Source organism: Schistocerca nitens, chromosome 5, assembly GCF_023898315.1.
Source record: "Schistocerca nitens isolate TAMUIC-IGC-003100 chromosome 5, iqSchNite1.1, whole genome shotgun sequence".
Lineage (NCBI taxonomy): Eukaryota > Metazoa > Arthropoda > Insecta > Orthoptera > Acrididae > Schistocerca > Schistocerca nitens.
The window spans coordinates 449,370,750-449,389,101 of NC_064618.1; the positions used below are offsets into that span (position 1 = coordinate 449,370,750).

Below are 18,352 nucleotides of genomic sequence, written 5' to 3' on the forward strand. Positions count from 1 at the left end.
TTACCTTCCAACAATGAGTCTTCAGAAATAGAGTGGAATTTGCCACGGCTGTATTGAAGGAAGTAACTTGGTATCCCTCTAGCTTGATTGAGTACAACTGCAGAGGATCAATATTAAGATGGAGCCCCATCAGTAATTCTCTTTAGTATCATAAATCATCCAGTAAAACCCTAGCATTCCTAAAGTGATGATGGCTCAATGAGAGCACTATATAGTTCAGTTAAGTTGTTAGTAGTTGATCTGCATAAAAAATGGGTTGTAGACTGTATGCCAACATAAAAACATCCAAATACAAACTAAAATCTATGTATATTAATAGATTTATATTTCACCTGATCATGTTCTATACAATTTAATCCTCTTACCAATGAAAAGACGAATGAAATATGTATTATTGTCAGTGGTGTTGGCAGCTGAAATCATTTAAACTGCACAAAACTCCAGGGCCAGATGAAATCCATTTCATGTTCTGTACTGAATTTTCAGCTGAGTTAGCACCTCTTCTAACTATAATCTAGTGCAGATCGCTTGAACAGAAAACCATGCCCAGTTCTTGGAAAAGCATACGTGACACCCAAATGCAAGAAGGGTAATACAAGTGATCTGCAAAACTATTGCCCAATATCCTTGACACTGATCATTTCAGAATATTAGAATATGTTCTGAGCTGAAACATGATGATGTATCTTGAAGAGAATTACCTTCTAAATTGCCAACCAATTTCAAAAACATTGATTATGTGAAACTCAACTTGTACTTTTCTCGCATGACATACTGAAAACTTTGGACCAAAGCAACCAGGTAGATACAGTGCTTCCTGATTTCCAAAAAGCACCTAACCCAGTACCACACCTATGCTTGTTGTCAAAAGACAATCATATGGGGTATCAAGTGAAATTTGTGACTGAGGAATTTTTGGTAGGGAGAACACAGCATGTTATCTTGGATGGAGAGTCATCATCAGATGTAGATGTAAATTTGGGTGTGTATCAGGGAAGTGTGTTGGGACCCTTGCTATTCATGTTGTATATTAATGACCTTTCAGACAATATTAATAGTAAAATAAGGCTTTTTGCGGATGATGTTTGACTGCAGCACAAACTTAAAAATAGGTGATACTGAAAATCAATTAAGACTGCACAAAACAAACAAGAAACCATACCCTGACAAAATTACTGTAAGATTTTATGTTGAATGCTACAGAAAATTATCCCCTTTCTTTTATTGAAACTTCCTCACAAAGAGGATAGTTTTTCATAATGGGAAAATATCACAAGTAATTTCTGTTTATAAGATAAGTGTGTATTGACTCGGGGACTAAATGATAGGCTACAGATCTACAGGACTGAGGTTCAGTCCTCAATGGCACAAGGACTGAAGAAACTCAAAGGCTAAGAATAGAACAAAGACTGGAGGGGAAAAAGATGAAAAGGTAGAAAATAGTACTTGTGTATGTAATGGTGCTTAATAGGTTGTTGCTGTTAATGTTTCTGTGACAACCTGAATTCAGGCTGATTCCTGACTACATATTTTAGAACAACATTGCTCCAAAAGTAAATTGAAAATGAGCTGTTTTAAATCAGAGATATTGCCAGAATTCCTAGATTCCAAAAATCACCACTGTTGAAAAAGAGCTAGCAGTGAGCTCAGTATAAGATACAACATTGAATGTTGACACTGCTAATGAGTGTGCAGCAGACAAATTTCCAGAACAGTCACTGGGACTGATAATGTAGCATAGTGATGATGATCATCTGGAGAGGTTTCATGCTAAACGATGCAGCTAGTGCTACCACTCAGTGTGAAATGCTTCTGGCCTGGTAAGCACAAACTGATATTTCCACTAATAACTGGAAGTGCCATAAATCAGGGCATATGGTGTGATTGGCTTTCACTTATATCTTGTAATTCATTCAAAGGACACCAGTGTCTCCTATATCATAACAAAGCACCTACTTTGAATAGTAATGGCTAGATCAGATGAATCACAGTAAACTGCACTGTAAGCCACTGCAGTGTAAGCCACCATGGTGAAGTAATCATTGGAAAAAATTTTCAACCCCTCTCTAGACATCTTTCCAGATATTCTCAAAATAGCAAAAGTTTCACCACTGCTGAAAAAGGTTCTTCTGATAAAATATCAAACTACTGACCTGTGTCACAGTTAAGTTCCCTCTCAAAAATTCTAGGGAAACTCACTTATAACAGGCTTTTAAGTTTCATAAATAAATAATCTCCTCTTACTGTACAACAATGGTTTTAGAACATCTAAATCCATGCAAACAGTATTTTTGAATTCTTGGGCTGTGCTCTAAAGCCCCTTCATCAACATAAATTAGCTGCAGATATTTTTCTAGACCTGTCAAGAGCCTTCAACATCCTGGACCATTACATTCCGCTTGGAAAATTAGGAAGACAAGGAGTAAGAAGTGTAACAAATAGCTGGCTGTGTTCATTTTTAAAACCTACATGAAGAAGCTATTACTTTAGTATGAATCCAACACTGAACATAAAACAAGAAAAAAACTCCTTCGGTTATAGTTAACTACCAATAAAATGACATACCACAGGGCTCAGTCTTTCAGTCTTAAGTCCACTATTCTTCCTGGTTTATGTGGACAACCTCGTGGAATATATGAGTCCACAAAAAACTATCCCATTTGCCAATGACACCAGCATATTTCTTACTGGACCCATTCCAGAAACCTTGGAGTCAACAACAGAAAGTTCTTCGAAAACACTTTGAGTCGTTCACCAAAAGCAAACCCACTGTAAATACTGAAAAAACTGTGTGTCAACTTTTATTTATTTCCTCCATCTAATCAAATGACTATTCAAGCACAATAAAAAATAATCCCCTAGAAAATGACACAAAATTTTTGAGTCTGTGGGTTCAGCAAGATTTAAAGTGGTACACACATTTTAATAACTTGTCTAGGAAACTATCATCCATGTGCTATGGTCTAAGAGTAGTTAAATCAATAACAAGCAATACAATTGTACTGCAGCCATATTATGCACAGTTCCACTCACTGCTTCAATAGGGGATGATTTTCTGGGAACACTCAGCTCAGAACATAAAAGTTTTTAGAATGCACAAATGAACTATAAGAATAATTTGTGGTCTTAGAAAATCTCATTTTACTGAGCTTGGTGTTCTGAATGCTCCAAGTTTATTCAGTTATGAAACTATCCTGTTCACTAGAGATTACCTCTTGAAAACATGCATATTACTACAGAACAAAAGTGCACACAATTACTGTACCAGAGGGAAATCAAATATACATCAAAAATATACAGAACATTAGCCTACCAGAGGAGCACAATTAACATTGCTGTAATACCAGATAACAAAATACTAGAAGAAATAAAAAGTTCTGTATATCCAATATTTAAAATTAAACTAAGGCTTTTCTACTCTGTACAATAATTTCTGAATATGTAATAAAAAAGAGTTATTTAAAAATTAAATTGTAAAAATAGGTACCTAATATCTATCTATCTATCTATCTATCTATCTATCTATCTATCCATCAATTACTCACACAATCAATCTCCTTTTCTGGGCCAAGGAGAAGAAAAATAAATGCCACAGGAAAGGAAGATTTATTTGGCACTGATGTTGCATTTTTCTTGAAACAGCATTTTACAATAACTGTACATTTATCTTATCTTCACCAATATTTTCCTGCCTCCTCTGAAACTTGAGTGAAAGTTGTCTGACATTAGACTGTTGAGCTTTATTCTTGTGAACTGTGTGTCACTTCCTAGTAAATGAAGTAAGATAATTATACACCTAGGTCCTCATTTGTGCAAACAGAACACAGTTATGCATGTATGAGTAACAGCTAAAAATAAAGACTTTGTAGTGATAGAAAGGCTATGAATAGAGCATTTCTTTTTGAACATTTTCCTGTAAAAATAACACCCCAATCAGCAGCTTATGAGAAACAGATGTGAGTTAGTTACTTGCCTTTTCTGTACATCATAATTGTGACTTCTAGCTATAATGGGGTAAAAGTCATTTTTTCAACTACAGCACACTTTCTCAGTGGAAAGTATGACAATACGCTGATCATGTACATCATTTATTCACATTTTTTTTACCTGCCTACAGTTATTTATACTTAACTTTTAACTACGCTCAGTCTCTCTCTCTCTCTCTCTCTCTCTCTCTCTCTCTCTCTCTCTCTCTCTCTCTCTCTCTCTTTCGCCTGTCTGAGAAGGCCTTTGTGAGGCCTTCAGCATACTGGGCAAGGGAGTTCTCATCACTGAAGATGCATCTGCCATGGGTGGCCAGGCTATCTGGGAGGGAAGGGGTGGCAGCTATCAAAGTGTAGGTACTGGTGGTGATTGGTGGGTTCGATGTGGACTGAGGTGGGGTTGGAGCCATCTGAGAGGAGGAGATTGACATCTAGGAAGGTGGCACAATGGGTGAGGGAGGAGCATCCGAAGTGGATGGGAGAGAAGGTGCTGAGATTGTGGAGGAATGAGGATAAGGTGTCCTGGCCTTGGGTCCAGATTACAAAGATGTCATCAGTAAACCTGAACAAGACTGTGAGTTTGGGTTTTTGGGAAGCTAGGAACGTTTCCTCTAGGTGGCCCATGAGGAGGTTGGCATAGGAGGGTACCATTCGGGTGTCCATTACTGTGCTAAAAATTTTTTTGTGTATCATTCCTTCAAAGGTAACAATCCTGGGCATCCCATTGTGGCTGGTTGCAATGCCCCCACTGAAAGAATGTTGGTCCTTGTTGACAAACATCTGCAACCAATGGTCCAAAATCCAGCCTCCCAAGTTAAAGGTACCAACCACTTCCTGCACTAGCTGTCCATCATCGCCACACCCTTATCTCCCGGGTCCCTGCTAGTCATTGTAGAGGCAACCTCTTTATACACCAACATCTCTCATGCCCTTGGCCTGGCCACAATTGAACACTACCTCTCGCAATGATTTGCAAATTCCAAATCCACCACTTCATTCCTTGTACACTTAACCAACTACATCCTAACCGATAACTACCTGCATGGCACCCTCCTATGTGAACATCTTCATGGGCCAACTAGAGCAAACATTCCTAGCTCTCCAAAACCCTATGTCTGGCTCAGGTTTATTGATGACATCTTTATAATATGGACCCAAGACCAGGACACCTTGTCCTCATTCCTCCACAATTTCCACACCTACTCTCCCAACCACATCACCTGTTCCTCCTTCACCCATTGTGCCATCTTCCGAGATGTCGATCTCCTCCTCCCAGATGGCTCCAACCCCACCTCAGTCCACATCAAAACCACAAACCACCAATCACCAACAGTACCTGCATATTGACAGCTGCCACCCCTTGCACATCAAAAAATCCCTCCCATACAGCCTGGCTACCCATGGCAGATGCATCTGCAGTGACAACTCCTTTGCCCAGTATGCTGAAGGCCTCACAAAGGCCTTCTCAGACAGGCAATAACCCCTGTCCCCCAGGCCAAATAATACACAAACAGATCTGCAGTGCCGTATCCCCACATTCACTTGATCGTCACATCCATCCCAAGAACCAACCATACAGAAATGCCCTTTGGCACCTAATACCATGCAGAATTGGTATGACTGAACAATGTTCTTTGTCAGTGCTTTGATTATCTATGATCATGCCCTGAAATGAGGTACACCCTATCCAAGATACTTCCATGCCCTCCCAAAGTGATCTTCTGCTGCCCACCCATCCTCCACAACATCCTAGTCCATCTGTGTGCCACTCTCACACCCAGTCCTCTGCCACAGGGATCAAATCCCTTGTGGAAGACCCAGATGCCAGACTTGCCCTGTCTACCCACCCAGCATCACCTACTCCAGTCCTGTCACAGGCTTATCCTACCTTATCAAAGGCCAGGCCACCTGTGAAAGCAACCATGTTATATACCAGCTCTGCTGCAACCAATGCACAGTGTTTTACATTGGTATGACAACCAACCAGATGTCAACCAGAATGAATGGTCACCATCAAACTGTTGCCAAAAACAAGGTGGACAACCCACAGGCACAACATGCAGCAGAGCAGAGCACATGTGAGATTTTAATGCTGCTTCACAACCCATACCATCTGGATCCTCCCCAACACCACCAGTTTTTCTGAGCTGCACAGGTGGGAGCAACCCTTACAGCACATCCTTTGCTCCTGTAACCTCCCTGGTGTAAACTTAAGGTAACTTGCGGTTGGCCCAGGCCCCATCCAATTGCGTGTGCGTGCGCGTGTGTGTCATCTCTCTATTCCTAAATAATCCTATCTATGAATGGATAAAGGTTCTTCAACCACGACCACATTACCTGGAAGATTCACCAGCAGTTAGGAAATATTTCTGTTTCTTAAATATACGATGGAAGAACAAGTCCCTGTGGCACACCTGTATTTATTATTCCCCATTCTGAAGATGATGTTTCATTGTGTACACTGGAACATTCATCATCCTTTTAGTTACAAAGGATGAAAGAAGTTATCTGCAAATCTTTGATACCATAATGCTTGAGTTTTTCTAGGAGAAAACTGTAAATAGCATGTACAAAAGACTTTGACAAGTCATAGAAGATGCTAGCTGACAATACTGTACCATTTTGTGAATTTAAAAAGTGTCATGTTCTGTAGAGAGCCTTTTTTAAATCTAATGTGAAATCATCATCACAAGTTGTCATGCTCATTGCTGAGTGTTATGACCCCATGAACCAAGTGCCTCCATCCCAGACAGTTACCAGCTTCTCTTAGAACCTGTGACGAGAGAGACCCAAGATCTTCTCGATTTGATTAATCCACCTGTTCGCTGACTTCCTCTTGGTCTCTTGCCCTCAGTCTTCCTTTCCACGATTATTTTCTCCAGGTTTTCTCCATCTCTCCTCACGATACAGATAAAGAACTGGAGAATTTTTTGGCTGAGATGACAAAGGTGCATGTTGTTACTGAGATGCTCAATCATTGACACATTTGTTCTTCTTTCAGTCAATTTTATGCCATATAGACTTCTGATCAGTGCTGTCAAGTTTGGTGGGACACCAAACTCCACAAGTGCATTCCACAACTTTTCCTGGACAACACAGCTGAAGACTTTCATATAGACCAAGGAAGCAGATGAGGACAGGAACATAGAATTCTTGCAGTTTCTCAATTATTTGTCACATGTTGAGAATCTGTTCACCAGTTCCTTTACCTTCAACAAAACGTGCTTGTTCTGTTAATATGTGCAGCTGAATGTACAGCTTCAAATACTAGTTCAGGATGTAGAGCAAAATTTTGCTTATGAGGGATATAAGAGCAATGGTTAGGTAGTTGGAGCAGTTCCTAATTGACCCTTTCTTGTGTAGTAGGATGAAGGGAGACTTCTAACTGTCTTCTGGTCATTCCCCCAGTTTCCCATATTCTTGTACACATCGAATGCAGCAAGTCAACACCTTCCTGCCCCATTTCTTTGATAATCTCATCAGATATACTGTCTAGAACAGGGGATTTATAGTTCTTCAGATGTTGTATTGCATTCTCCATTTTGCTGTGTAAGATTGTGTTCCAATGTAAGCTAGTCAACTGCTTGACTTTTCCTACTGTTGTTGATCCCAGATTACAACTTTTCACAATACTGTTTCCACCTCACAACAGATTCTTCCTTGTTTCCAATAGGGTTGCCATTTTTATTATCTACTACCCACATACAAGGATTAAATTCACCAGTAATGCTTTTGAGTTTCCTGAAGAGATCACATACTTGAGTGTGATCTTGCTAATGATCTATCTCATCACTGTTAGCATTAATGAAATATGATATGTCCTCCCATTGTCCTTCCCTGCATAGGTTCTTGTATCTGTCTTGATTCTGCATGGTATGGATACCAGTTTTCTTCAGATTGCTTCGCTATTCAATTAGTTGTAGTGTGCACTGTGATATCCAAGGATGTTTTGCATTTTGTTGTTGTTCTGATGTCAGAAGTGATGAGGATATGACCTCCAACACTTGGTCCCATAATTGTGATTCTGGTGCATCTTTATCACTATGGAGTTCTGGTCTTACAAGCTCACCAGATTCCTGAAGAGCTTCCTTCTTTTGAGTTCTAGTTGATGAATTCCAGCTTCATCTGTATTTACATGGACAACATATTATGACCTCTTCCACAATAGCTCGAGCAAAGATCTTACAGTCCATGACTGAAGTCTATCAACGTCTTCACACTAGCAATGTGGCTCCTAAATCTATCACAAGATGGTATCCAATTGTACAGTCATCTTGGGTGATGTTGAAACAAAGTGTTACAGTCAGTCATTACTCACATGGAAATTTAGCAATTACCTACCTTGGTCACTTCTCTCACCTAGATCATAAGGTCCAACCACAGACTGTAAGTGTGTATCTTTGGTATCTCCAATTTTAGCATTAAATTACTGAATTACTGCCTGTACTAGTTGTTCGTAGAACTCCTCTCTCCCCTGATCCTTTGCTGCAGCAGTAGGGACATAGATCTGGATGATGTTGAGTTTACATGGAGAAGCATTCAGTTTGATGGAGATGATCCTGTCATTATTGGGTTCATAACACAGAACAAAGTTGTTCAGGTAGCTAGGAACAACTATTGCAACACCATTTCTACTTTAGTTGCTACTCCATGAAAAATAAACAGTGTTCCTTCCTTGGGTTATTAAATAGCCACTTCCTCTCCAGTGAGTCTCACTGAGCTTGAGAGTATTCAGGTTGTTTGCACTAACTTCTCTGTCTACTACAGCAAGTTTTCCCATCTGAAGTTGCCTATGCATGTTCGACGTTGTGATTTTCTTAAAATGCACAGAGATAATTTGCACGCACTGTGCACTGTGGTATTACTCTAAGGACATCTTTCAATCCTGCCCCCTCCCCCATACACCCAGAGATCTGATTGGAGAACTTGAAGCACCAAATAATTTAGAAATGAACAAAGCCATTGGGTTATCATGGGAAAATTTTAGTGTGGTTTCCCATTGCCTACCACTAACCTCCAAATCCTGTCTTCTCACTGACTCAATTTCCCACTGGGGTTGATTACCCAACCTCCCATTGAGTTACTTGGCTTAACAGTGGCATCACATGTGGGTAGGAAGTTGGAGAATTGAGGTGACAGAGGCTAAAAGAACACTCTTGCTGGGTTCTTGTAATCACATATCACACACATTTTTTCTTGCCAGAGTCTCAAGCTGTTCACAGAGACTAATTTGAAAGTGACAACTAAATACAGTATTGTGAGAGATGCAGGTACATTATTGTTCTTCTGTGGAATATATTTTCCTGTACCACTGAGCAGGAAATACGTAATAGAAATCAGCTGGTAATTATCATATTTTTCTTACTACTTTTCTTGTAGAAGGGTCTGACAGCAGCATATTTCAAACTGGGCAGAAATATTCCTTGGGATCATGATGTATTGCATGTGTGATTAAATACATTGCTCATAAGTGAAAAACAGGTTTTGTAATTTACTAGAGATATTAACTCTGTGAGAGTTTATTTTGATGGAGCTAATTACATTCTTAATTTGTTTAGCAGAGCATGGAATAATTATGATTTACCTGTATGTATAAGGCATTGCTTTTTTGTATTATTATTATTATTTCTTTACTTTCTCAGACGTTAAGTCTGGTTAAGAATGGAAAGTGACGTGGACCTTGATCAAGCGTCACTTCCTTTTAACTGTACGGTATATGTTATACTGCATTTAGGAACTTTCAGGTAATTGAACAAGTGTCAATAATTACAGATTTCTGTAGTTGTATATACACTCCTGGAAATGGAAAAAAGAACACATTGACACCGGTGTGTCAGACCCACCATACTTGCTCCGGACACTGCGAGAGGGCTGTACAAGCAATGATCACACGCACGGCACAGCGGACACACCAGGAACCGTGGTGTTGGCCGTCGAATGGCGCTAGCTGCGCAGCATTTGTGCACCGCCGCCGTCAGTGTCAGCCAGTTTGCCGTGGCATACGGAGCTCCATCGCAGTCTTTAACACTGGTAGCATGCCGCGACAGAGTGGACGTGAACCGTATGTGCAGTTGACGGACTTTGAGCGAGGGCGTATAGTGGGCATGCGGGAGGCCGGGTGGACGTACCGCCGAATTGCTCAACACGTGGGGCGTGAGATCTCCACAGTACATCGATGTTGTCGCCAGTGGTCGGCGGAAGGTGCACGTGCCCGTCGACCTGGGACCGGACCGCAGCGACGCACGGATGCACGCCAAGACCGTAGGATCCTACGCAGTGCCGTAGTGGACCGCACCGCCACTTCCCAGCAAATTAGGGACACTGTTGCTCCTGGGGTATCGGCGAGGACCATTCGCAACCATCTCCATGAAGCTGGGCTACGGTCCCGCACACCGTTAGGCCGTCTTCCGCTCACGCCCCAACATCGTGCAGCCTGCCTCCAGTGCTGTCGCGACAGGCGTGAATGGAGGGGCGCCGTGCAGGTGAGCGCCACAATCAGGACTGCATACGACCGAGGCACACAGGGCCAACACCCGGCATCATGGTGTGGGGAGCGATCTCCTACACTGGCTGTACACCACTGGTGATCGTCGAGGGGACACTGAATAGTGCACGGTACATCCAAACCGTCATCGAACCCATCGTTCTACCATTCCTAGACCGGCAAGGGAACTTGCTGTTCCAACAGGACAATGCACGTCCGCATGTATCCCATGCCACCCAACGTGCTCTAGAAGGTGTAAGCCAACTACCCTGGCCAGCAAGATCTCCGGATCTGTCCCCCATTGAGCATGTTTGGGACTGGATGAAGCGTCGTCTCACGAGGTCTGCACGTCCAGCACGAACGCTGGTCCAACTGAGGCGCTAGGTGGAAATGGCATGGCAAGCCGTTCCACAGGACTACATCCAGCATCTCTACGATCGTCTCCATGGGAGAATAGCAGCCTGCATTGCTGCGAAAGGTGGTTATACACTGTACTAGTGCCGACATTGTGCATGCTCTGTTGCCTGTGTCTATGTGCCTGTGGTTCTGTCAGTGTGATCATGTGATGTATCTGACCCCAGGAATGTGTCAATTAAGTTTCCCCTTCCTGGGACAATGAATTCACGGTGTTCTTATTTCAATTTCCAGGAGTGTATAAGTTTGGATGTAGCTGTATTGCATTGATGTACTGGTGGATATTGTGTGGTATGACTCCTGTAGTTGATAGTATAATTGGTATAATGTCAACTTTATCCTGATGCCACATGTCCTTGACTTCCTCAGCCAGTTGGATGTATTTTTCAATTTTTTCTCCTGTTTTCTTCTGTATATTTGTTGTATTGGGTATGGATATTTCGATTAGTTGTGTTAATTTCTTCTTTTTATTGGTGAGTATGATGTCAGGTTTGTTATGTGGTGTTGTTTTATCTGTTATAATGGTTCTGTTCCAGTATAATTTGTATTCATCATTCTCCAGTACATTTTGTGGTGCATACTTGTATGTGGGAACGTGTTGTTTTATAAGTTTATGTTGTAAGGCAAGCTGTTAATGTATTATTTTTGCTACATTGTCATGTCTTCTGGGGTATTCTGTATTTGCTAGTATTGTACATCCGCTTGTGATGTGATCTACTGTTTCTATTTGTTGTTTGCAAAGTCTGCATTTATCTGTTGTGGTATTGGGATCTTTAATAATATGTTTGCTGTAATATCTGGTGTTTATTGTTTGATCCTGTATTGCAATCATGAATCCTTCTGTCTCACTGTATATATTGCCTTTTCTTAGCCATGTGTTGGATGCGTCTTGATCGATGTGTGGCTGTGATAGATGATACGGGTGCTTGCCATGTAGTGTTTTCTTTTTCCAATTTACTTTCTTCGTATCTGTTGATGTTATGTGATCTAAAGGGTTGTAGAAGTGGTTATGAAATTGCAGTGGTGTAGCCGATGTATTTATATGAGTGATTGCTTTGTGTATTTTGCTAGTGTCTGCTCGTTCTTTTATTATTATTATTTTAATTTTTATTCCTTGAAGTGTCTATATCGATCATATAAGCTACTTCAAGAAAGTGATTATTAAATACATTGCCTTCCAGACTGATATCCTTCACTATTTGGCTGTTTTGTTTAATAACAGAATACTCAAATTCCTTAACTGATTTCCCAGTTTCTATTTTAACTATTGCTCATATAGATCTAATTTTACTATCTGAAATATTGATTTAAGACATTAAACAAGAGTTATTTTTTGATGGTTTAATCACTTTCCTTAAGACAGCACAGTATTTATTGCTATATACAAAGGGCATTCAAAAAGTTTTGCACAGTCGTCTCTATTTTTTTTATTTTTTGCAGGAGGAGAATGAATTTTTTTGTGAACATTCTTGGAACTTATAGCTATACATTGAGCCTACTCAATGTAGTTTCCATCAGCTGTGGCACATCTGGCCCAACGTTCTTTCCATAATGTAAATGCACTTTGGTAAAATTCTGGGGATTGACGTTTACACCACCACTTGACACAGCAAATAAGGTCTTTCTCACTATCAAATGTTTTACTGCACAGGTGGGCCTTCAGATGACCAAAGAGATAAAAATTAGATGGAGCCAGTCCTGGACTGTAGGGAGGATGAGGCACAATTTTCCAACCCATCTTCCTGATTTTCTCCTGCGTCATATGGGCACCCATCTGCACAGATTTTTCTGTAACCTGGTGACTGCACCAGTGATACCACACTACCCAATGACAAACAAGTCATTTCAGTAAGGTGTTGTGTCGTAACACATCTGTCATTTTGAATGAGTTGATCAATGGTCTCTTTATTCACATCACTCACTGCCGTCAATGATCTACCACATCCTGGATTGTCCAGTAGAGAAAAATCACCTTCTTTAAACCTCTGCAACCATCACTGAATACTGCTGTGATCCACTGTTTCCTCCCCATAAACAGGGAGCAACTTCCTGTGAATCGATGTGTCAGAGTCATCGCTGGCCTTGAGGAGGAACTCCATCACCGACCATCGTCACAACCTGACATTGACTTCATGGTCCATTATGACTCACCTGTAAATAAAAGAAGATACTTTTATATACCAACTGATACCTAAATGTTCCAAGTATGTTGACAAAAAATTTCACTCTCCTCCTGCAAAAAATAAAAAAATTAGAGATGACTGCAAAAAACTTTTTGAACACCCTTTGTAATTTGAGCCCCTTTGTAATTTGAGTCCATTTGTAATGCAGAGATATTTGATGTCTTAATAGTTCTATACTTTGCTGTTTTCTTGTAAAAATGGCTACTACAGATTATTAAATTTGGACTTGATTTGTCACATTACACACATCCCTTCAGACAGCTTCCAGAAAGTCTGCCCTGAAATTTGTTTTCTCTCATTAATTACTATAAGTAAACAGAGGTTATTCTGTACTCAATTCACTTATTTTTACAGGCTCCAACAAGTATGAAATCAGTTCTTGCCTCTGGCTGGCTGCTAACAGTTGCATTCGGAAACCTGATTGTAATTATAGTTGCGGAGGCAAAATTCTTCACCAGTCAGGTAATTAAACATTATGCTTAATGTACCACCTTCCTCTACTTGAAATAACTTCTCTCTTTTCCTTATTATGATACTAAATTCAACAGATCTTTACCACTGGGGATAAGTAGGCTGATAACTGTGAGCCAAATCTAAAATGTTGCTTGATTTAATTAGCGTTTTTAGTGCATGTCATTAGTCATTACTGAAAAGCTGGCATACTTTAGCTAACACTTAACATCTTTTTCAGACACATAAAGCCACCCATAGTTCTGCTGACTTCAAACATTGTAAATGAGAATGTTGTACTTATTGCAGAAAACAGTGTGTGTCTTACCAAGCTGGGTGTCTGTAACAGGGAATTTTCGTTTTGTGTTGAAATGGTACTGTACAAAATCATGTAAAATCAATTTTCACAGTGATTGCCACCACCACCACCACCACCACCACCACCACCAACAACAACAACAACAACAACAACAACAACAACAACAGCTAACCAGTGTGGCCGAGCGGTTCTAGGCACTTCAGTCTGGAACCGCGCGACTACTACGGTCGCAGGTTCGAATCCTGCCTTGGGCATGGATGTGTGTGACGTTCATAGTTTAATTAGGTTTAAGTAGTTCTAAGTTCTAGGGGACTGATGACCTCAGATGTTAAGTCCCGTAGTGCTCATAGCCATTTGAACAACAACAACAACAAAAGCATGACCAGCAGCAGCAACAACAACAAAATTCCATCCTGGAGTTTCCATTGTAGAATGTTGAAATAAACATTCTTGTTTATATTCACAATAACCTGAATTAATGGACCAAATGGTACAAAAAACACCCTCAAAACTGGCTGTCATTGACAAGGCATCACACTCATCTTTGGTTCCTGTCATTTAGGACCTTTTTATAATCATTGTCCTAACATCACGCTGCATGGCTGCAAGTGGTACATCAATCTATGTAGACACATTGGATGGTCTGTGTTGACGTGCCTACAAATTGAGTAACTTCATTCACAGTGGTCATGGTCACATCCAAACACAATTCTGTCACATGACCACTTCAATTTATCTCGCTGCACTGATTCTATACAATTAATTTGTACATATACATTGCTTCACTGTCTTAATGTACTTCTATGGTGAATGATCACAGAACCAGCCAGTACCATTTCTACATTATGTACAACAGTATAAACCAACCAGTGTGCTCTTTTAAGGTGTGACTAATATTTTGGCCAATATATCTGTTTTGTTCGTATGTATGATGAGTTTGTTTTTCTCCCTTACAGGCTCATGAGTTCTTTTTATTTGCTGGACTGATGATAGCAGATATGGCAATATTTGCATTGATGACAATGAGGTACAAGTACGTTGAAACTCTCAGTCAAAATGACGACATGCAGATGATATCAACTCAAGAGGGAGAGAAGCAGGGCATTGATAATCAAGTTTTTAAAAATGATGACTAATATAATTATTTTATCTGTGATAAAGTGGAAGAATTTGTATATAATGACATGTAAGATCAGTATTTTTAAAACTGTATTTTTGACCTCAGAAATATTTATTTTGTAAATATTGAACAAGTGAAATACATGGCTGTGAACTATACCAGAAATAATTTTGATTAAAATGTCATATTTCTTATTGTTAGCTTTGTTCCATTTGCACCACATAGTTGACAAATGACAGCAATTTTAAGAAAAAGAAAAATATTCTGGAGTAAGGCTACACTGCAACTAAATGAAAATGTGTGTTTTAAACAAACTGATCATCTCTTGACAACTTCAGTCTCTAATTACGTTAAACTGTAACTTACCTTCCTTTTCCTTTTTAAGCAAATGATCAATTTATCTAAAAAATTGTTTTCATTTCTCTATGATATGGTACAAGACCAACAAATTATAACACTTCCTATAAAAATGGCTGCAATTGGCAAAGTTGATTATAAGTTTACTTCACACTTGTTTTCTACAAAGCAATATTTTCAGGTAAAGTAATGTTGTTTTTCAAAGTTGGTCTGGTGTGCAGCAGGTTACATGAAACAAAAATTTGTTAATTTGAATATTGTGTTAGTATTATCTGGTATAATAGTGCAGTAAAATACAGCCAACTTCCAATATGGATGGAAGTAAAACTGCATATATTATGTGTGGAAATTGCAATTCCATGAGACCTACATGGCAGTTACGGCAAGGAAAATAGTTTGCTTATAATATACAGTCATGTAAAACAACAGAATTTTGATTCCACTGCTGATTTGTTATTCTACATGTTGTTCAGTCATATTCACAATTGTGAAATCGCTGAACGTGTGAAACAGTGTTTATGAAAGCAAACACTGCAACCCAACTGATGGTTAATCAAATGACTCAGTGTAGTGTCTAGTGAAGAAACTTAAGGGAAGATTTAAAAATGTAATTGATTAAAGGAGAAAATATAAAAATGCAGCAGGCAAATGGAATGCAGATGTCTAAAAACACAGATGTTGAAAATGGCAGAAGGTGTAAAATAGTCAAGCAGGAACACTTAAAAGAAAAGTGCAAAGTTGTAAAAGCATGCTCCCCACCACTTCAATTTCTGGGGTGGTGACATGTGGAATTTGGTCCCTCCTCCCAAATTCACTTGGAGATGTACATGATCTACTGCCAGAGCCAGAGATAAAAATTATGCTGTACATCAACAAATAAGTGATCAGTATTTTGGTTGTCAGCAATTTTTGTGTATAACTGAACTACACTGTTACATCCTTGAATCTACTATCTGTCAGCCAATCTTAAAAGTCTTACAACTCCTCTTCCATCCTATCTTATCACAAGTTTTAATGAAAGAATAGAAGAGCTTTTAAACTAAAATGGTTTCTCTCTTATACGAGGGGGGGGACCCAAAAGAAACTGGATTGTTGTCATAAAAAATTTATTGATGAACCTTTTTACAAAATTACTTCAGTCACCTTCTAAATACTCTCCATAACATGCGATGCACTTATCAAGTCTCATTTCCCACTGTTGGAAGCATGTTTGGAACTCTTCAAGTTTAATATTGTCCTGTGCCCTTTGCAAAGCTGTTTTTACCACCTCTACATCGTCATAATGCTCCCCTTTTAGCGTTTTTTTCATTCGTGGAAATAGGAAAAAGTCGCAAGGGGCTAGGTCCGGCAAACACAGAGCGTGGGGAACAACAGACCACCTCTGAGATGCCAAATAGTGGGTCACTTGTAAGGCCGTGTGTGCTGGAGCGTTGTCGTGATGCAGAAACCAGTCACCTGATCACCAAAGTTCTGGGCGTTTCCTCCTCATATCCTCCCACAGACACCTTAAAACATCCAAGTAGGAGTGCTGGTTAACAGTCTGGCCAGAGGGTATGAATTCCCAATGCACAATTCCACAAACATCTAAAAAGACAATGATCATCGTCTTCACATTTGACCTCACTTGCCTTGGTTTTTTGGTCTGGGAGAGTTGGGAGTCCTTCACTGGCTTGACGCTTGCTTGGTTTCTGAGTCATACTCATAACACCAACTTTCATCCCCTGTAATGGCTTTGTTCAAGAAGTTTGGATCACGTGCAATCTCTGTTTTCAAGTCCTGACACACATTCATGCGGATGGGTTTTTGGTCCTGTGTAAGAAGGCACAGAACAAATTTAGCAGCAACACGTCTCATGTGCAAATCTTCACTCAAGATCCACTGGCACAATCTCCAACTGATTCCTGTCTCTGCTGAAATTTGGTCGATTGTTTGGTGACGATCCTCGTTGATCTTTTGGTGGACCTTTTCAATGTTCTCCTCATTTCGCGATGTTGAAGGACGTTCAGAACAAGCTAGGTCTTCAACACACATCACACCACGTTTAAAGCGCCCAAACCACTTGAACACCTGTGTGCGGCTTATAGCGTCCTCCCACAAAGCTTCCTGAAGCATTTGGTGTGTCTCCATTGCAGTTTTTTTAAGCAGGAAACAAAATTTCACACGCACTCTTTGTTCTTCTAAAGTTGCCACGACGACTTTGCAGAGGTAACCCGCCAACAGTCGGAGAAACACAGTACCACACTTGCACATTCAGCTCTACACTGACAGCATCTGCACAGCTGTTTCACGAAAGTCTTTAGTAACACCATCTAGCATGAGAACCCTGCACTACGTCTACAAGTGGCAGCACCCTCGGAGTACGGTTTCTTTTGGGTCACCCCTCATATGTGACTATGTTAAAATGGAAACTGTGACAGCATTCTTTGCTATGATTGCATTAGGTTTATGAAACAGTGAATAGAAGACAATAGAAAGAAACAATTTTCTGAAAAATAATCCTGTAACTGCAAAAAATGCCACAGAAAAGTTAAAAATACTCAAAGAGGGTCTTTTTCATCAAGAGTCTATTGCACTTATTCAGCCATATGAAAAAAAGTACACCTGAGATTGGCCAACTCATGTGGCATCTGCTGGCTGATCGGAAGCAATCTAGAACTGCTTAACTAGTAATTATCAGTTCATTTAGATTTCCAGATCAAAGAGGAAACACATTGAAAAGTTACTAAATGATCATCAGATATATCATGATACTTTTCAATGAGGGGGTCACAGTGTATCAGAATTGAAGATCTGGCTGAAATACCACAATATGTGATTGGTGCTAGCAATAAAAAACAAAACAGTGGAAATTATGGTTCACATGAGGCATTGTGAAACAAATGGTGTTTCCATTTTATGGAATTGTGGCAGATATGTCAGACATGGCTAGCCATGAGTAGATGGTTCTTTGTATACTTTGTGTTGACCCTGATACTCTAGAAGTAAAATAACTTTCTGTAAGTATATACCGTCCTACAGATTACAGTGGCAACAAATACATAC

The 18,352-nt window shown here is 39.9% G+C and overlaps 1 protein-coding gene across 4 annotated transcripts in view; it reads left to right on the top strand.

Annotated features, from left to right (window-relative positions):
- Positions 1-15,111, top strand: part of LOC126259584 (peptide transporter family 1-like) — a 422,849-nt gene extending 407,738 nt beyond the window's left edge. For all 4 annotated transcript variants that reach the window (XM_049956492.1, XM_049956493.1, XM_049956494.1 and 1 more), the window contains 2 exons: positions 13,419-13,526; positions 14,790-15,111. In XM_049956492.1, coding sequence (XP_049812449.1) covers positions 13,419-13,526; positions 14,790-14,969 — 288 coding nt within the window. In that variant the 3' untranslated portion in view covers positions 14,970-15,111. The remainder of the gene's footprint in view (positions 1-13,418; positions 13,527-14,789) is intronic.
- The last annotated feature ends 3,241 nt before the right edge of the window (positions 15,112-18,352 follow it).